The sequence below is a fragment of the Saimiri boliviensis genome, chromosome 8 (genome assembly GCF_048565385.1).
Source record: "Saimiri boliviensis isolate mSaiBol1 chromosome 8, mSaiBol1.pri, whole genome shotgun sequence".
NCBI classification, from domain to species: Eukaryota; Metazoa; Chordata; class Mammalia; order Primates; family Cebidae; genus Saimiri; species Saimiri boliviensis.
Window position 1 is genome coordinate 25154212 of NC_133456.1, and position 17979 is coordinate 25172190.

At 53.3% G+C, this 17979-nt stretch overlaps 1 protein-coding gene across 3 annotated transcripts in view; it reads right to left on the minus strand.

Moving 5' to 3' along the window:
• Positions 1 to 744: 744 nt before the first annotated feature.
• CHCHD6 (coiled-coil-helix-coiled-coil-helix domain containing 6) overlaps positions 745 to 17979 on the minus strand; it is a 241832-nt gene continuing 224597 nt past the window's right edge. For all 3 annotated transcript variants that reach the window (XM_003944124.3, XM_010332003.3, XM_074404176.1), the window contains exons 7-8: positions 3453 to 3588; positions 745 to 943 (exon numbers count right to left, since the gene is read on the minus strand). In XM_003944124.3, coding sequence (XP_003944173.1) covers positions 938 to 943; positions 3453 to 3588 — 142 coding nt within the window. In that variant the 3' untranslated portion in view covers positions 745 to 937. The remainder of the gene's footprint in view (positions 944 to 3452; positions 3589 to 17979) is intronic.

Genomic DNA, 17979 nt, shown 5'->3' on the forward strand with positions numbered 1-17979 from the left:
ACGGCCAAAGGTCAAGGATTGGAAGGCCAATGTTTGGACACCAACCAAGCAGAGCATATTCCAAACCCACTTTGTCATCTGCTCTCCTCAATCTCTGTATTCCTTATTTTAGGAGAACCCTCAACACTCAAGTCAGAGACTTCAAAGTCACCTGCGTCTTCTTCACTCAGTCAGATTCAGTCCTGCCAGTCAGCCCCACTAACCCTCCCTGAGCTTGAGCTGCGCAGGGCCCTCCACACTGGTGATGCTCCCTAGTGCTGAGTCCTGTCTCACTGGCACCACCCTCCACCTGAGAGTCAGAGCAACGTCAGTCAGAGACAGTGCCAGCTCAGCCTGGCGCACTCCGGCCCTGCCACCTCTGTAGCCACGCCGCCTACCTGCTTGCCTGCCTTGCTCACCTTTGCTCTTGTCCACTGCCTGCCACCCTCAGACCTGGGGTCCACTCTGCCGGGTCTCTGTCCCGCCCTGCCCTCGTCTGGTCAGCTTCTGCCCTGGGCGCAGGCAGCACCACCCCCTCGCCCAGCAGGAAGCTGGCCTGCTCTCCCTTCCTTCTCATCCCTGCTTCTGCGATGGCTTGCTGCTGCTGCGATGTAACTAGCTGTTCCCAGGCCATCCCCCTTGCCAGGCCAGGGACTCCCAGAGGGGAGCATCCCGTCTTCCTCAGCCCTGCTTCACTGGTGTCCAGCAGAGGGCTGGACGCAGAGTGGGCAGCAGTGACTGGCTGCCAGTGAGTCAACAACGGAAGACAAAGGCGTCTGCTTTATTTGTTTTCAGACTGTAGCGTATACTTTGTCTCCTAAACACATGGCAGCCCCGCTCAGCAGGACGTGGCAGGGCACGGTGGTTGTGGCCTAGGGCTCTGTGGGCTGTGGTCCCATGATTGGTCCCTTCTTCAGGGCTCCAAGTCACTGCCAGGACAGGGAATGATGTCTGCTCCTCAGCCCTACAAAGAGAACAGGTCAGAGTTCAGTCACGGCCCACTCTGCCCATGCCCTCAGGGCTCCATGCAGACTGCCCTGGGACAGCAACCGCTTCCTGGGAAGCAGCTGTGAGTCAGTCTCCCTCCTCACCTTGAGACCCAGCACTGAGTCTCTTCACCTCTGTGCCCCAGAGCCCAGCACAGTCCCCAGAAGCTGGAGACAGGCCCTCATTCCACACGATAGCGACACCAGCACATGCTCCCATTGCTCAACTCTCCTGGCTCAGAAGGCAGGAGCCCTGCCCCCGTCCGGTGTTTCTGACAAGCACCTTGGGTATAGAACAGTATACAACTCTGCTCAGCCTCACCAAGGCATCCCGTCTGTTCTCTGAATTTTCACAGCTCAGCGGGAGTCTGCTGGGACGCTGGGATCTGCACAGTCAGGGCCCTACTATGGAGAGCCCAAAGCCCCTGCCCTCATTTGAGACACCCTGTACATCCACAGGCAGGCAGGCACCAGGCTCTGGGCCTAGGCATCACCTAGCTGCCCTAGGAGCCCCAGGGCAGATGCTAAATCCTGGGGGGGAGAAGCAGTGCTGCCCCACCCTAGGTCCTTGACCATGTGGGCCTCTGTCTCCTGCCACTCGGCCCCTCCCAGAAGCAAATCCCTCTTAGGGACCCTTCACTCCCTGCTCTCTGGCTCTGCCAGCAGCCTTCTGAGGTGGAAGCTGGAGAAGGGTGGTGAGAGTTTCTCTAGCACTTGCCACATCTCACACACAGGGTGCCACCTGAGTGCCTGGGTGCTGGGGCTCCGAGGGAGTCAGGTTGAACATGCTGTCCCCAAACGCACACACGCTGCCACTGCAGCACAAGGGAGCCAGATAGGCCTCTGGCGCTGCCATCACTCAGTCTCCGGATTTTGCTAGTCATGTCAGGGGTAGGGCCGGGAAGGAGGGAGCCAGGCCTGGCAGTGTCCCAGAGCCTCTCTCAGGGAACACTCTGGAGTTTAATGTAATCTGTCTTCCTTGGTAATCACATTTTTGCCTTGGTGCAAAGAAGATATATTGGTGAGGTGTGTTTGTTAAAGAAATACTCTTGGGGGTGCTGGGTAGGGGCTACAAACTACCACAGAGGTGGGCTGGATGGAGAGAAGATGGAGTCAAGGGCTAGCTGCTGAAGGATGGGCCCTGCCAAGAAGCCAAGAGTCTGCGGTAGATCTCTCAGTAGAGAGTTAGGTGTGTGATGAACAGGACTCGGAGCTGCCCTTGATAGGGTGTGGGGAAGGATCTGGGGGTTTCACCTTGCTAGTGGGTACGGAGCTAAGTGTCTTGTCGGTGTGAAGGGCCCTCGTCCGGCCCAGCCTACCCAGTGCCCCAGCACCTCCTGCCCATGTGGAAGCAAAGCAAGCAGCCTTCCATGGTCTGAGGCAGAGAAGGAGGCCTCCTGTCCTACCCAGGGCTTCCCTCTCTTGGAAGGCTGGCAGAGGCCCTGCATCCGCTCAGCCTTTATGGAGCTACCTCTGGGCTGTGCTCTGGCCATGAAGGGTCAGGCAGTGCTGGATGGCGCTGTGACCAGCCCAGGGTGGAACAATCAGCTTGGCAGATGGGTGTCATCGGGACCTGGCCCAAGGAAGCTCTCACAGGCCCAGGGCTGCAGGACCCTGTTCAGTTCCATGGGAGAGATCCCCGCTCAGACATGGCTGGAGAGCAGACGGTGTCTGGCCTCAGCCTTTTCCACCTCAAGTACCTAAAGCAGCCTGTTTCCTATTCAGGCCAAAGAGGCTTTTCTGTGGGAAGAAAGACCTCATCCTATTGCTTCTCCCATACATTTTCACAAACAGGCCACACTCCTCAGGGAGCCTAAGCCAGGTGCCCTGAGAGTGAATGACGCTCCCCAAAGTGGGAGCCATCCTGTTGGGGTGGGGCAAGGGTGAGGTGTAACTGGAAACAGCCTGATGCTGTGGGACCTGGAAAGGGGAAGAATTTATCTAGGATAGAGAGGAGCAGCTGCGGGTGGGGGAGGAAGACAGTAGAAGCTGGCTGGGAGCACACTGCAGGCCCACTGGAGTGGGGGGTGACCTGGGACCACACACCGGGAAGACCGAGCCAGCACGCCCCTGCAGATCAGTGGTGGGTGGTGGCTGCGGGCAGGTCCTGATGGCCGCACTTGCTCCCACTCCACTTCCAGATGACCTATCCTTGCTAGGACCCTCACTCTGCACTCGGGCCTCCGCCATGCTCCCACCCCTAAATGCTGAGAGCTAAGAAGGTCCAGCCTAACAGGACAAACACCACAGGGATCATCTCCCCAGGACAGGTGTGCAAGGCACTCCTGGAAGCAGGCTGGTGTGCACTGGGAGGTGACTGAGGAAAGCGAAGACCCAAGAATCCCTCCCTTGGCAAATGCAGAGACCTCCAGGTGGAGCATCTGACTCTAGCAGGAAAAGGCAGGCAGAGATCTCCAATGCTAGATAGAGGTACCTCCTCCACCTCCCACAGCCCCCTGGAAACCTGGGAGGGAGGTGAGGCCTTACCTTGTGGGCGGCACTCACGCAGCGCTGGTATGCCTTGACCAGGTCTGAGCACAGCAGCACCTCATGTAGGCGATCTCGGTAGCATTGGAGGATCTGGGCCTGCAGCCCTGAGCAGACGGGCTCCACCCTGCGGGGCCTGCAGAAGGCAAAAACAAGCAGGCCTGGGGCTCAGGTGCCAGTGGGCAGGAGAGAGAAACAATTCACATTCACTCCACCTGCCTGCCAGGCACTAGGCTAAGCCCCTGACACCCACCAGCATCCTTTTAACCCTCAGAGAGAAGCACTGTGCTTTCCCATTCTAGAAACGAGAGGACAGCCGCAGGTCAAGCCCTGTGGTCAGTGGCTTAGGCTCACAACACAGCAGACACTGAAATGGGCTGTGGGTCTGGGGCTCCACACCGGTCTCCTTTGCTGGGGCCTGAGCACCTCCAGGAGGCAGGAAAGTCCATGAGCTGACTCCCACTGGAGGGCCCGCAGGAGGATGGTGCAGCCCATCTCCAGGACAGCCATCCCGCTATGCCTGGGACAACCTACCTTGCTGTGCCGAGGGTAGCCATTCCTGCTGCACCCAGGTCAGCTGCTCTCCTGTGCCTGTGGTTTACCCATGGCTGTAACCATGTAACTTATTTTTTTGCTGATTTAAAACTAATATGTGTGCAAGAAGGAAGATGGAATCTATAGAAATGTCTAAAGAAATGAAAAATAACCTTCTTCTCACTTCTTAGAGGTAACCACAGCAATATTTTAGGGGCAATTTACTATTTTTTCCCTTTCCTTTTCAAAGTAGTTTTAGGACTCACAAAAGTGAGTAAGTTCACTTTCTAAAATCGTGGGAAAAAAAGAGCAAATATAGATGACACTAAAGTCAGTCAGCAGACCAGCTTCCTGGGTGTAATTTCCGATTGGTTGGTCTCCTTCCATGCACACTCAATCTCACGCACTCGCACAATGACACACACAGCAGCACATCTGCACACTGCTGGCCAGGTACACACACAATCTCACACACTCACATACTGACACACACAGACACCAGCACATTTGCACACTCCCTGCCGGCCAAGCACACACACAATCTCACACACATACTGACACAGACAACAGCACATTTGCACACTCCCTGCCGGCTAAGCACACACACAATCTCACACACTCGCACAATGACACACACAGCAGCACATTCGTGCACTCCCTGCCAGCCAGGTACACATACACTCAATCTCATGAGCACAGTGACATACACAGCAGCACATTCGCGCACTCCATGCTGGCCAGGCGCACACACACTCGATCTCACACACTCGCACACCGACACAGCAGCACATTCGCACACTCCATGCTGGCCAGGCACACACACACTCGATCTCACACACTCGCACACCAACACACACAGCAGCACATTCGCGCACTCCATGCTGGCCAGGTGCTGTCCTCAGGCTGCTGCATGTGCTCAGTGCTGCTCCTCACGGTGCTGGCAGCAGATACTATCTTTCACTATGCTATTCCCACAAATGAGAAGCTGAGGCTCAGAGAATTAAGGCCATGCAGCTGGACAGTGGAGGAGCGGGACACACTTATTTACATGGCTTTAGTTGTACTGTTGTTGCCAATTTGTTTCCTTAAGGGAGTTTTAGGCCAGGACGCTTCCCAGCTGTAGCTGGACCCACTGTAACACCTGACAGCCTTTCCAAATTCAACACCACTTAGGGCTGAGGGCACCCAAAGGAGCTGTAAAAAGGCAGAAAGCCGTTCCTCAAGTTTCTTAGCAATAGAAAGGATCACTGTCACACATGCCACAGCTCGGCTCCAGGCACCTGCGGGAGACGAGCAGGTGAGTCACTCTCCCACCAGGGTCTCTGGCGCTGTTATCGTCTAACAGTAACTTGAACCCGGTTCCTCAGCTAGAAACCACCAGCACAGGATGCTCGACAGCTTGGGAACAGGACCCCATATTTAACTGTCTCACTCCGGAAGCCTAGGGGTGGACACTTCTGTACTGCTGACTGTACTGCAATGCCACCCGGGCCTGGCCTTCCCTTCTTGTCCGTGCCATCCTCAGGCCACTGTCAGCAGCGCAGTCCTCTTTACAGCAGAGGTCAAAGGCAGTGGGGAGGAACAGGCCTCCCTGTAGTCTCATCTGACCAGGCGGGACAATCCTCCCCTCAAACCCCACTCCAGGTTTCTCCTCCACTCACTGTCTAGGACCAGGTCACATACCCATGCCTAACACCATTGCTATCAGGGGCAGTGAGTGTCCCATGTTCAGCTAAGGCCAGCAAGACTCATCCCCAGAGGATGAACAAAATGAGCGGCCTCTAAATTAAAGATGGGGAGGGATGAGTGTGGGGTGGGGGCAGACGCCTGTGGCTGCCATGCCGGCGAGGCGCAACCCACTCAATTTCACACACTTGCACGCCGAGGTAAAGAATGTGAACGGTGAGAGTGCCTTCCCATTCCTGCTGTGGAAGGCCATGGGTGGCCCAGTCCTGGCCTGGGTCCTTGAACTCCATCCCGTCCTTGCCTTTGAGGTCACAGTTCTGATGCACGTCTACGCTGCATGTGCCAAGCCTTTGGGTCCTCTTATTTCTTGAAGAGGATGGGGCACGGGGAGGTCTTTTATCTGTATTGACCTCTTGTTCTTGCATATGCAGGGCAGACGAGTCCCTTGGGTGCAGTCCTCTGCCTGGCTCTGGAGACCACTTCGCTGGCCTGCGTCAGCTGTCGCATAGGCAGCTGGGGCAAGAACACAGCTGGGGTGTCTGGGGCAGCCCCCGATTCCTCTCCAAGGACTTAAGAACGGCTCCACATTTGTATTTAAGAACTATGACGTGGGTGTGTCTAGCTGTTGCTTCTTCCTTGGAGGACAGCTGGCCTCGTGGCATTTCATCTCAGGCAAGTGCTCCCTGGGACTGCACATACAGCTTCAGTTCTGTTCTGACACTTGCTTAGGGGCACCTTTAAGTCACAGGGCAGATCTTGGCTTTCCACCTCCATCACAGAGGCTCCCCTCCCTCCTATTCTGCTTGCCAGCTCTCCATCCTTGGAATGCTGTGCTCTCCCTTCCCCAGGCAGGGTTAAATCTGTAGGGCAGTGGGCACCTTCAGTGGCACTGCCAGTCTCCCTGGGGTCTGCTATCCCCTCATACCAGCCTCTTACTATGTCGTCTGCTCCTCTTGACTGTGCTGACTCTCTCTAGAGTCTGACACCCCAGAGCACGACTTCCACTACAGCCTCTGCTGCACTCCCCTGAAGTAGGACTCCGCCCTGCCCTCATGGGGCCCTGGTGAGCCTGGTTCATAGCTGCATCGTGGAGGTCAGCAGGCACTAAGGGGACCTGTGTGTCATGGTGAGTGGCTCGGAGGGAGCCCCAGGCTCAGTAAAGGCAGAGCTGTCCTAAGCTGTAACTCTGTAAGGCTTACTGATCTATGTGAAAAAAGGTGCCAGGGACAGGTCAGGCAGAGGCTAAGTGGCCCACTGAGTCATGTGGCTGAGCCTCATGAAGCTGGAGTGCTGACCTGCCATGCCCTACCCTCTACAGAGGCACAACAAAGACGCTGACACTGGCTTTGCAGGATGGTAATTCGCAGGAAGACACAGCCACATTTGCCTCTCTCCCCATGGCCAGCCTCACTGTGTCCCCTCCTCATTAGTTTCTCCTCCTTTGGTTTCAGGTCCCAGGACAAGGGCTTCTGCGTTTTGAGGGCAAACCTCCCAGTGGGCTCTCAGTTCAGGAGAAACTGGGCCGTGGTGAAATCTATCCCCTCCTTGCCAATATCGCCTCTGGGACTGTGGTGGCCTCTCTGCTGGGACTTATCACAACAATATGAGGAGACAGAATGGGAGGCAAATGTCAACTGGAAGAAATTTCAGCCATTTGTCCACAAAAAAGGCTCTGAATGGGATAAGACAGGGAGAGCATAGCTCTGGAAATGAAAAGCTTTCTCTGAAGCAAGGCAGGGCTAGGCCTTGGGTGAAGCCATTCACAAAAGTAGGTGCACTCTATTCACCCTGAACCCTGCCCAGCCCCGGCACACTGCGACCCTGTTTACAATGCATACAAAACAGCTCCCATGTCCAGAAATGTCCAGTCTTGCAAACAGCTGCTCTTCACATGCACAGATAAAGGTATCCAAAGTGTGACACGAAGTTGCCAAGGATAGAAATAAGTCCTGTACCCTTGTTTGAGGACATTACCTTGGAGGATGAAGATCTAATGGTCATGTGGCTTCGAAGGGGTTCACACCACCTGCATTGGTGTATAGGGTGTCCATTTTCACAGGCATCAAAGGCAATGCCCAGGAAGTCGACTCGCCTCACTAGCTCTTACGTTTCTCATTGGTACAATGGGAACAGTAACACCGCTTACCCCAGAGATGAACAGAAGTGTGTGCTATGAAGTGCAGCTCTCATAGCAACCTAGCCATCAGTGTAAGAAACTGAGGTGGGGCCAGGGCCCGGGGTGGGGTGCGCTTGCAGAAAGGCTGGGTTACTGGAGGCCCTTGGCAGAGAAGAACTGAGGATATGCTGGGATGGTGGAACTGCAGACCTATGGCTTGGAGGGTGGGACTTACTTAAGGGGTCCCTCCCTCTACATTGAGACCTAGTTCAGACCTCCTCCAGCTGTGGTGGTGCCTCTTCCTTCGGCATGTTAAGGCATTAGCGTATGTGCATAATCATGGTGTCCCTTCAACAAGCAGCTGGGAGACGCCTGAGGCTGGGGCTCTTGGTCCAGCGGAAAGAACACAGGTTCTGGGGTCAGACAAACCTGGGGCAAGGCACTAGCTTTGTCACTTTGTCACTTTCCACTGTGTGGTTGGTGCATCAGGTGTGGAGGAGGGCCCCACCCCACAGAGCTGTTGAGAGGATGGCAGGTGATGAAGACAGCCTGGCCAGAACGTGCTCAGCACCGCAGGGTGGCTCTGAAGGAATCACCAGTGCTGAGTAAACAGGACCACAGAGGACCCCACATCCAGCCTCCTGATGGCACAGACAGGGCACATGGGTCCTGGTCCCTGACGAGCAGGCCACAGAGGTCTGCCTGACTCCCAGAGCGTCCCCTTGCCCCGAGTGTGCTGAGACCACAGGCAGAGCAGAGTCCAGAGGTCTGGCATGGTTTCTTCCCAACCCCTGTGCCTGAGTGAGCCTCTTCCACTGACATTCTCTACTGGACCTTCTCCATTCCCCTCGCTCTACCCCCAAAACACATTCATCTCTCTAAACACGGAAAAGGTTTTCAAACTGAAGCCCCCTTTGCCTCCATCTGAGTCCAAGGCCACAGCGGCTTCTCCTTGCTCAGAGAAGTGCTGGCTGGGGCTCCCCCGTCCTACTCCCCTGGGCCCCGTGCCAAGCCTCACTGCTCAGCTGATGGCACCTGCCTGGCCCTCACTGCCTCTCTGTCTGCTCACTCTGGTTCTCCTCTGCTGTACCCCGGGCTTCTGCCTGTGTGCAAGCTCTGCTTGTGGCTCCCCTGCCCTTGTCCCCTCAGCACACCAGCATGGTACCTAGCTCAAGACCTGCCGTCCCCTGCCTGCCATGCAGCCCAGCAGGTAGCCACAGGTCCACAGGGACCAGGCGTGAGTAGCCTTCACCCCAGTATCTCCTCCTCCTGAATTTCAGCTGTGTCAGCAGCACCAACGCCCAGCTGGTCCAGCTGCACACCCAGAGCACCCAACTTCTCCAGCCCTCATGCCCACAGAGCGCCCCCGCAAGTCTAGCCTACAGGAGACTCCTAGCCCAATCCCCTGTCTCCACTATCATTAAATAGCCTCCCAACGGTCTGCTCTACCTCCAGCCAGCAGTGATGCTTTTAGAATATAATGCAGGCCACAGATTTCTAAAACACCAAGGCAATTCAAACACTCATTTCTTGGGAAATCACAACTCACTGCACAATGTGCTAAGCATTGTCTCATTTAATCCCAAGCAGGTCCCTATAAGGTAGAAGCTATATTTTTCCCTAAAGAAAAGAAAAAGAAAAAAGAAAAAAGACAAAAAACCCAAAACCAAAAAAACCCCACCAAGTCTCCAAGTGATACAGTAACTTGCTCAAGTTCACCATTTGAAAAGCAGGGCCAGATCTCAGGCCTAGTTAGACCTTAACTAGACCTAATGGCCTGCTATGTCTCCCATGGACCTCAGGTGACCTCAAGCACCCTGACACTGTGACCTGTCACGTTGCCATTGTCGGAGGGTTGGTATAACTCTGCCACCAGCCTGAGTGCCCTGAGAAGGTAGTCTGTGTCCCCAGCCCCTCGCCAGCTGGAAGAGGGAACTGACCCCATGCCTCTGGTGACTGAGTGGCCCCTGGTCTCATTCCCACTTCTTCCCAGAGTGCACTGCACTTGGTGAAGGACCCATAGCTAGCTGGAGACCCAGGAAATCCTCCCTCCCTCTTCTTTCTCTCTGATCATGGTCCACTATCCATAGTAAGTCTCTGTGCAACCTTCCCTTCCATCCATAACCTCTGTACCCTTCCCTTCCCACTCATGACACACCTCTGAGAACCTCCCTTCCAATCCAGGAGAAGCTTCTTTGCAACTTTTCCTTCTATCCATGGGAAGCTTCTATGAAGTCTTCCCTTAGTTACAGGACAACATTCTGTGTAGCATTCATTTTTGTATTAGTCTGCTTTCACAATCTTATAAAGAACTGCCCGAGACTGGGTAATTTATAAAGAAAATGGGTTTAATTGACTTATAGTTCTGCATCACTGGGGAGGTCTCGGGAAACTTATAATCATGGTGGAGGGGAAGGCAGGCACATTTTACATAATGGCAGGTGGGAGAGAGAGGTGAAAGGGGAAGAGCTCCTTATGAAATCATCAGGTCTTGTGAAAACTCCCTATTATGAGAACAGCCTAGGGGAAACCGTCCCCGTGATCCAGTCAGCTTCCTCCCTGAACACACGGGGATTACAATTTGGGATGAGACTTGGGCGGGGACACGGAGCCAAATCATATCAAGTTTCATCCGAGACAAGCTGCCGTGCGACCTCCCCCTCCCATCTATAACATATGCAGCCCTCCCGTCAATCCGTAACAAGAATCCAGGCAACCTTTCCTTCCCATCAACAATAATGCTTTCTGCACCATTCCCTTCCCGACAACGGTATGACTCTGTGCAGCTGCCCCATCCCACCCATGACAAGTTTCTGTGCGCCCTTTCCTTCACATCATAGTCATTCCTCTGTGCAGCCTTTCCTTCCCATCCACGAAAATCCTGTGCAGGCTGGGCACAGTGGCTCGTGCCTGTAATAACAGCACTTCGGGAGGCCAAGATGGGTGGATCACTTGAGGTCAGGAGCTCGGGACCCACCTGGCCAACATGGTGAAACTCCATCTCTACTAAAAATATACAAATTAGCCAGGCATGATGGTGAGTGCCTGTAATCTCAGTTATTTGGGAGGCTGAGGCAGGAGAATCACAAGAACCCAGGAGGGGGAGGTTGCAGTAAGCTGAGATCATGCTACTGCACTCCAGCCTGGGAGACACAGAGAGACTTTGTCTCAAAAAAAAAGATAACACCTTACAGGAGAGGACAGAGACTGGAAACACCGTGTGCAGACCCTGGCATGTCATTAGACATGCCGCAAAGGGGTTGAACCCATTCCCCAGAAGTAGAGCGGGGAGAGGGAATACGCAGGAATGACCGGGGGACCAATGCATCACCGGTCGCTTTCTGAGTGCAGCGTGCGCTTTCCACGGCATAGTGGCTGGGCCCAGGCGCACATCAGCAACAGCTGCTACGCTTCAATGCTCACTGCATGCCAGGCTCCATGCCAGGGTCTGCACACGGTGTCTCCAATCTCCGTCCTCCCCTGTAAGGTGCTATCTTATTTAGAGATGAACTGACTCACCCTAACCCATCTAACAGAAAAGGGGAGGAGACGTAGCTTACGACCAGGTTCCTAAGGCTGCTTCCAGGTACTGCCCAGGAAGTGTTCTGCTCTGGGAGAGATGTGGCATGAGCATCAGGCTGTGGGAGGGGCACTGATGGTCAACAGCACAGGCAGAAAATTTGGCCTCATTTGAGAGTGGATGTCTGTGGTCCTGGGAACTTCTGCCTGTCAGGGGTTCCTGTGTTCTAAGTTCACAACAACCCTGTGAGCTGGGCCTTCCTGTCCTGTTCTGCAGACGAGCTGGTGAGTCACAGGGAGCTCATGTGACTGGCCCACAGTTACAGAGCAGTGGGAAGAGCTGGGATAGGAAGAACGGAGTGTGCTCAGCTCCATAGCTCTTGCTCTTTATACCACCATATGCGTTCTACTCTGCTTTTAGAAAATGCCAAGACATTCTAAAAGAGACACCAAGGGTACTCAGAAAAACAAAAGACAGTCACCCCGCACCACACGTTAGGCAGGGCTCTGCACGGGGCAGAAGCTTGCCAACTCCCCATGAGCAGCCAGGAAGCTCCCAATCAAGGAGCCACAGGGAGGAAAGTGAGAGAGGAAGACACGAACTCATGGCTGCCTGCAGCATCAACACGTGGTGGGAAGAAAAGCAAATGGAAGTGAGCGGATGTATCCTGCCATGAGGCGGGCCTGGCAGGAGCATGGGCGGCACCTTCCCATCATGAGCACACACATTGTAGGTAGCTGAGTCGCTCCCACGCCAGTGGGCACTCCAGCTCCCAAGCCGGAAAGGAGAGGGATTAGGGGCCAGACCCCAGGTGCTGGTCTCTCTCCCTCATTGATTCTCCCGCAGAGCGCCCTCACCTCCTGCTCACACGTGCAGTCCCAAATCCTCTGTGTGCTCTCTTCACTTTATTTAATAAATGGAATCTCATCAACTTATCCTTCTCCTATTATCACTGCTGACATCAATCTGATAATATTGGCCTGGTGTGGAACTGGGCTATTATATGTCCTCCTGATATTTAATTTCAGAGAAACATCAGCAGTGGGGGTGAATATATGGAGTAGGCTTTTTATTACAGGCAGCAATAAGGAGATTCCAAGTGAATTAGACATTCATCTTCGTCAGGTCCAATCTAGCTATTCAGAAGGGGTTTCTGCTTTAACCCATGGCTAGGGCTGAGGCGCTGATGAGACCAGCTGGTTACTAAAGACTTGGTTAACTGACTGCTATCGATGATGTGCCACTCAGCCTGGGTAAGTGGAACCCAGAGGTCCTGCCATCGATCAACATGTCACGTAGATTGCTATCAACCGCGGGACGCTGGGCTCCAGCTGCCCTGTCCCTCAGGTGGGAGAGGGGCCTGTTTGAGAGCTGAGGCAGGCAAGAGAGCCTGGGGGTGCATCTCTCCCAGAAGGGCTTGAGACACAAATGGGCATGTGGCTGCTGCTTAGTGAGGCAGAGGCTGCCTGTGACAGGATTCTCTGGGATTATCCCTTCTCTCTCCCTCACACACACAAGAGTACACACACACGGGAGGAAGAAAGGGCCATTCCTCTTTGCTCCTTTGCTGGAAAAAATAAAGAATGCACACTTTCCTTAAGAGGGGATGCACGCCCCTTCACTAGATGTCAGAGGGAGCCAGGCAGGCACTTTCTGGGCTTTGCCAAGGCGGAAGGAAAGGGCAGGGCCATGGTGGCCTTTGGTGCTGCGGGATGACAACTTCCAGACTGCCTGTGGCTGAAGAACTTTCTGGCACTGTTTCTGCCAATAGAGACTCACTATAGAAGCCTCTTGTAGCCATGGCCTCTGGACACAGGGAAGTCAGTGGGTTGCCCCAACCCTACTCTGTGTGGGGCTGTGGGAGGCTCCCAAGCACAATCCTACAATGTGACCTCCCCTAGCACTGGGTCCTCAACAAAGCAGGGAGCTGTCACCCAACTGGCACCAGGTGGGTCCCTAGCACTCCAGACTGTGGGCGGCTGCCTGTTCCCCACCCCCTGCTGTCTTAAGAGTCCTCACTGCCCCTCTCCTGGAAACTTTTGCTCACCTTCTGGCGAATTCACTTCCCCCATCAAGTCTCCCCTGTAGTCTACCCCTTTAGTCTCCACCATCAAGCCTCTCCCACGTCTCTCGCCTCAAATCTCCACTCAGGTCTCCTCACTCGAGTCTCCCCCAGCAAGTCTCCCCCACACCAAGTCTCCCCACTCCCAAATCTCCCTGCTCCCAAGTATCCCTCTCCTCAGTCTCCTCTCTTGAATCTGCCCCCTCCCAATTCTCCCGAGGCCCCCTCCCGAGTCTCCCCCCAGAGTCTCCCGGCTCCCAAGTCTCCCCCAAGTCTTCTCTCTTCTCCCTTGAGTCTCCCCGCTTAAGTTTCTCCCCCCAAGTCTCCTCTGAGTCTCCCCTCTTGAATCTCCCACTTTGAGTCTCACTTCTCGAGTCTCTTCCCTTGAGTCTCTCCTCTCCCAAATCTCTCCTGGGTCTCCTACCTCGAGTCTCCCTGCTCCCAAGTCTCCCCCATCAAGTGTCCCCAACCCAAGACTCCCTGCTCGAGTCTGCCCCTCCAGCCTGGCTGCTTGCTGACCTCAACTAGAGGGATCTTTCCGACTGGTGATGGCATGGGTGCTCTGGCCCAAAGCTCCCCCAGAGGATGGCACCCCCGTGGGCCTGCCCTTCCAGCTCTGTGCTTTGGCCTCAGTGGTCCCGAATGTTGGGGCTCCCAGAACCAGAGGCCTGGCCAGCTCCACTCAGGCACGTGGCCAGCTCACGGTGAGCCAAAGTCTTCCTCACAAGAGCCGCCCTTGCCTGCTCTGCTGCCCTGCGCCTCCCTCCCACCTGGCCTCCTCAGGGTCCTGTGACACAGACCATCCTGGCCTAAAATGTCCCTGTAAAGGCCTACGCTAAATGAGTGTCCTTCCTTCCATCCTTCAAGTGACAACTATTTACTAAGTGCCCATGGTGACCAGACCCACAAAAAATGAAGCCTCTGCCCTGCCCTCAGGGACCCCTCTCACCCACCCACAGCCACAAGGCCCAGAGGTAGGGCCAGCTCCATAGTGAGGCATTAAGGCCACTCCAGGCCCCAGGCCTGAGGAGAAGGGAAGTCTCCATCCTGCCTGATTGTCATCAACTGTCCTTGCACCAGGGCCACTGGGGCCCAGATCTCAGGAACACTCTCGATTCCTCCTCCAATCTGCCCCCATGTCTGTCTGCTAACCACAACTTCTCCTGAAGCTCACCGGCCCTTCTTCCTCCTGTCACAAAGGTGCTGTGCGTGTGTGTAGTCCTACGTGGACAGGCTGCCAGCCCCATCTCTCTGTCCCCACTCACTGGGAGGAAGCGTTACTGACTCAGTCTCACTTCTGCTCTGTGGCCTCCATAACACAAACTATCCAAGCAGACTCCACCCAGTCATGTGGGGCGTGCTGTCTCCCTACTAGACAGGAGTGCCTGAAGCCAGGAACCACAGCTTATTACCTCTTCTCTAAGGTCCTCACAGAATACTGAGCAGGAAGCAGATATCTATAAATAAATTGAGGTAGCCAGAGCATCAATAATTAGGGGTCATTGGGGCTCCACCTTCTTCCAGCTTCTATGGGCAAAGGCCAGATTTGACTGACACACTGGATGTGCATGTGTGCAGTCTGACCTGGGGCCTTTGTAACCTAGTGGGCCACGCCCTGGGCCATGCGCCCAGCCCCTCGCTGAACAGGCATCTGTCTGGGCCATGCCACGTCCTGCATTATCACCTTCTCCTCCCTCCTGCTCCTGAACACAGCTTAGTGCCTACTGCCAGGTGTGTGGAAATTCTGGAACCTACCTCCTTCATCCATCCTCACTGTGGATCCAACTTACCAATTCTTCCTTTCATGCACAGTTTGGTGTCATATCTAAGAATCATCATCAAACCCAAGGACATCTATTTTCTCCTAGGTTATCTTCTGGGAGTTTCACAGTTTTGCGTTTTACATTTAGGTCTATGGTCCATTCTGAATTAGCTTTTGTGAAGCTCACAGTTTTTAAGTTGTGATAGTGTTTTACCAGCTGACAGCTCCTGAGTCTCATAACCTAACAGGAAAAACAGATTCATATAGGCCTCCTGGAAGACCTGAGCCCTAGTCTATGACCCTTCCTCCTCCCTCCACTGTCTTCTCCGAGCACATTCAGAAACTGGAGCTGCATAAAACACCGTGGTAAACGCTAGGTATAAAGACGAGCGCTCAGACACTGCGCCTCCTTTATTATGACAGCCCTACCTTGCCACCCTGTCAAGGACACTAGAGGAGGCCAAGAGGGTCCTCCAGGGCTTACCTCTCACCATACCTCAGATGTCACCCAGAAAAAAGGGGGACTGTGGACCATGTGTTTTTAGGATAGAAAGCACCCAGAAAATGTGCCTCAATCACTACTGCCACACCTTAGCTTTGAACCAGAACTGACTTCCCTTACAACTGCAGGGTCGGCTACCACTATTGGGGTCTGGCAAGACACCTGATACAAGCTGCCCCAAGGTGAGAAGGCAAAACGGGGCAGAGGGAACATGGACACATTCCACAGCCATGCAGTGGGGAAGGCATGCTCTGTTCCCATTTCCAAATTCCCAGCAACCAAAGTCACCTCGAGTCTCTGTTTGAAAACAACTTGAAAAACTCCTTTTTTAAGTTGTTTTTAAAAAAATGAAGAATGAAAAGCTTGTCCTTCCATTGTCCTTTCCCCTCTCAGCAGAAGTCGGAGGGAGTGGGGTGGTGGTGAGGTGTCACCAGGAGGTGGTGGCACTGGCCTGCTTGCAGTTGAAGCAGCTGGTGGAGGGGAGCTGCCCAGGTCTGGGAGGGGACCTGGCAGGTGAAAAGGCAGCCGACATGGTTGACAGACTGGTTACACTGAGACAGAAGTTCACTGATTGAGCAAATATATACCCTGTTGAAGAAAACAGCCAAGTCTCTTGCTCTATGAGAAGGGAGATCTACCCATGGAAAAGGAGAGAGAGCGCCCTACAAAGAGCATCCCGGTATTAGAACTGAAGTATCACTATGAACTTGTGAAATACTCCTATACACACAGACAGATGGGAGTCCTCATGCATGCACCATGGATGTACATGCACACACATCTACATACACATGTACGCTGTGTGCACACACCTGTGCTTCCCAGCTCCTCCCACTGAGAGCACCTAGAAGCAACGACACTTCTATAGCAGGGAGCACACCCAGAGCCCAGACCCCAGAGCATGGTTTCTAGTAGCATCCTCCAACAGAAGGAATGCGGCTCCTGGGAGAAACGGCTGACTGCAGGACTGGGGCAGAGAAAGGACAAGATGACCCTGGAACACCTTGTGCTAGAAATGAAGAGACAGGCCAAGAGGAAGGAGAGTCCATTTGGAGGGCAGAATCGACGGCATTTTGAATACTAAAAACTAATCATATATTATAGCCCAATGAATAAATGTGAGTCCTTGAATATTTACTAACATAACCAAATAAATGAATAGTTACATAACTAAAGAGAGAAGGGGAAACTCCTCCTTTAATAGAATAGCAATTCATAAACGTAGAAGAAATGATGAGAACAGTCACAATGTTCTCAGTGGAAGCTAAGGCTGATCGGTGGGAACTAGATGAGGATCAGGATACTGGCACAATACTGCAGTATCTCCCCACAAAATATTAACCAAACACAAAGCGAAAATGCGGCCTTCACAGCAGGGAGACTGTGGAGACAGCAGTGTAACCAGGCCTAGGTCAATGTCTCTATCGGTAGGACAGGTGGCCTCTAGAGCCTCCCGACGGCATGCACCTTGATGAACATAGCACCAATTTTGAGGTCTTCCTGCCAAGAATGCATGGCTTGGGTCTGGTCATGAGGAAACAATAGGTGGACCCAGACTGGGGCTTTCCCTACGGATGAAAGCCCTGCACTTTCTTTAAGGCTGTCCGTGTCGAGTGAGACAGGAAAGACTAAGGAACTGTTCTGTATGAAGGAGTTGATGATGCGTGACAGATTCCTGGACCAGAAAGGAAAAGACGATGAAGTTAGGGTAGCAGGTAGAGTGTGGTCTGTGCGATGATAGTCCCTTTGAGTCAGTGCTGATTTCCTAATTGTTAGCAGTGTGTGGTGACCAAGGAAGAGGCATTCTTGGGAGATCCATGGTGAATGGAAGTATTTAGGGGTGAGGAGTTATCATGTCAGAAAAAGATCATGTTTTCATCTAGAGAGAAAAGGTGATGAAGCAAATTCTGTAACATGTAAAACGTCAGGGAATCTTGTTTAAGGAGATGCAGGAATCCTTGGTGGTGTTTGTTCTTACAATGTTTCTATGGGTTTGAAATTCTTTCAAAATAGACCAACAATGATGGCAATTTGATATGACTGAATGTACTCAAAAGGATGCACTTATCCCCCAAAAAGAGTCTATCTAGATTTTCTTTTCCTGGCTGGGAGGGGTGTTGGAGAAGTTTGACAAAGTAATTCTGAATTCAGTCTCAAAAAAGAAAATGCAAAAAGATCATCAAGGCAGAAGAGCTTGTTCAGCCAGATATTTAATATTTTAAATAACTGTAGCTTCCTAATATGCCTCAAACATGTTTAAAACAGCAGACATGGCCTGGAGAAGAGTCTAAAAATAGACTCAAGTGTGTAAGAAGCAATTTAGCATACGATTAGGTGAAGTTTTA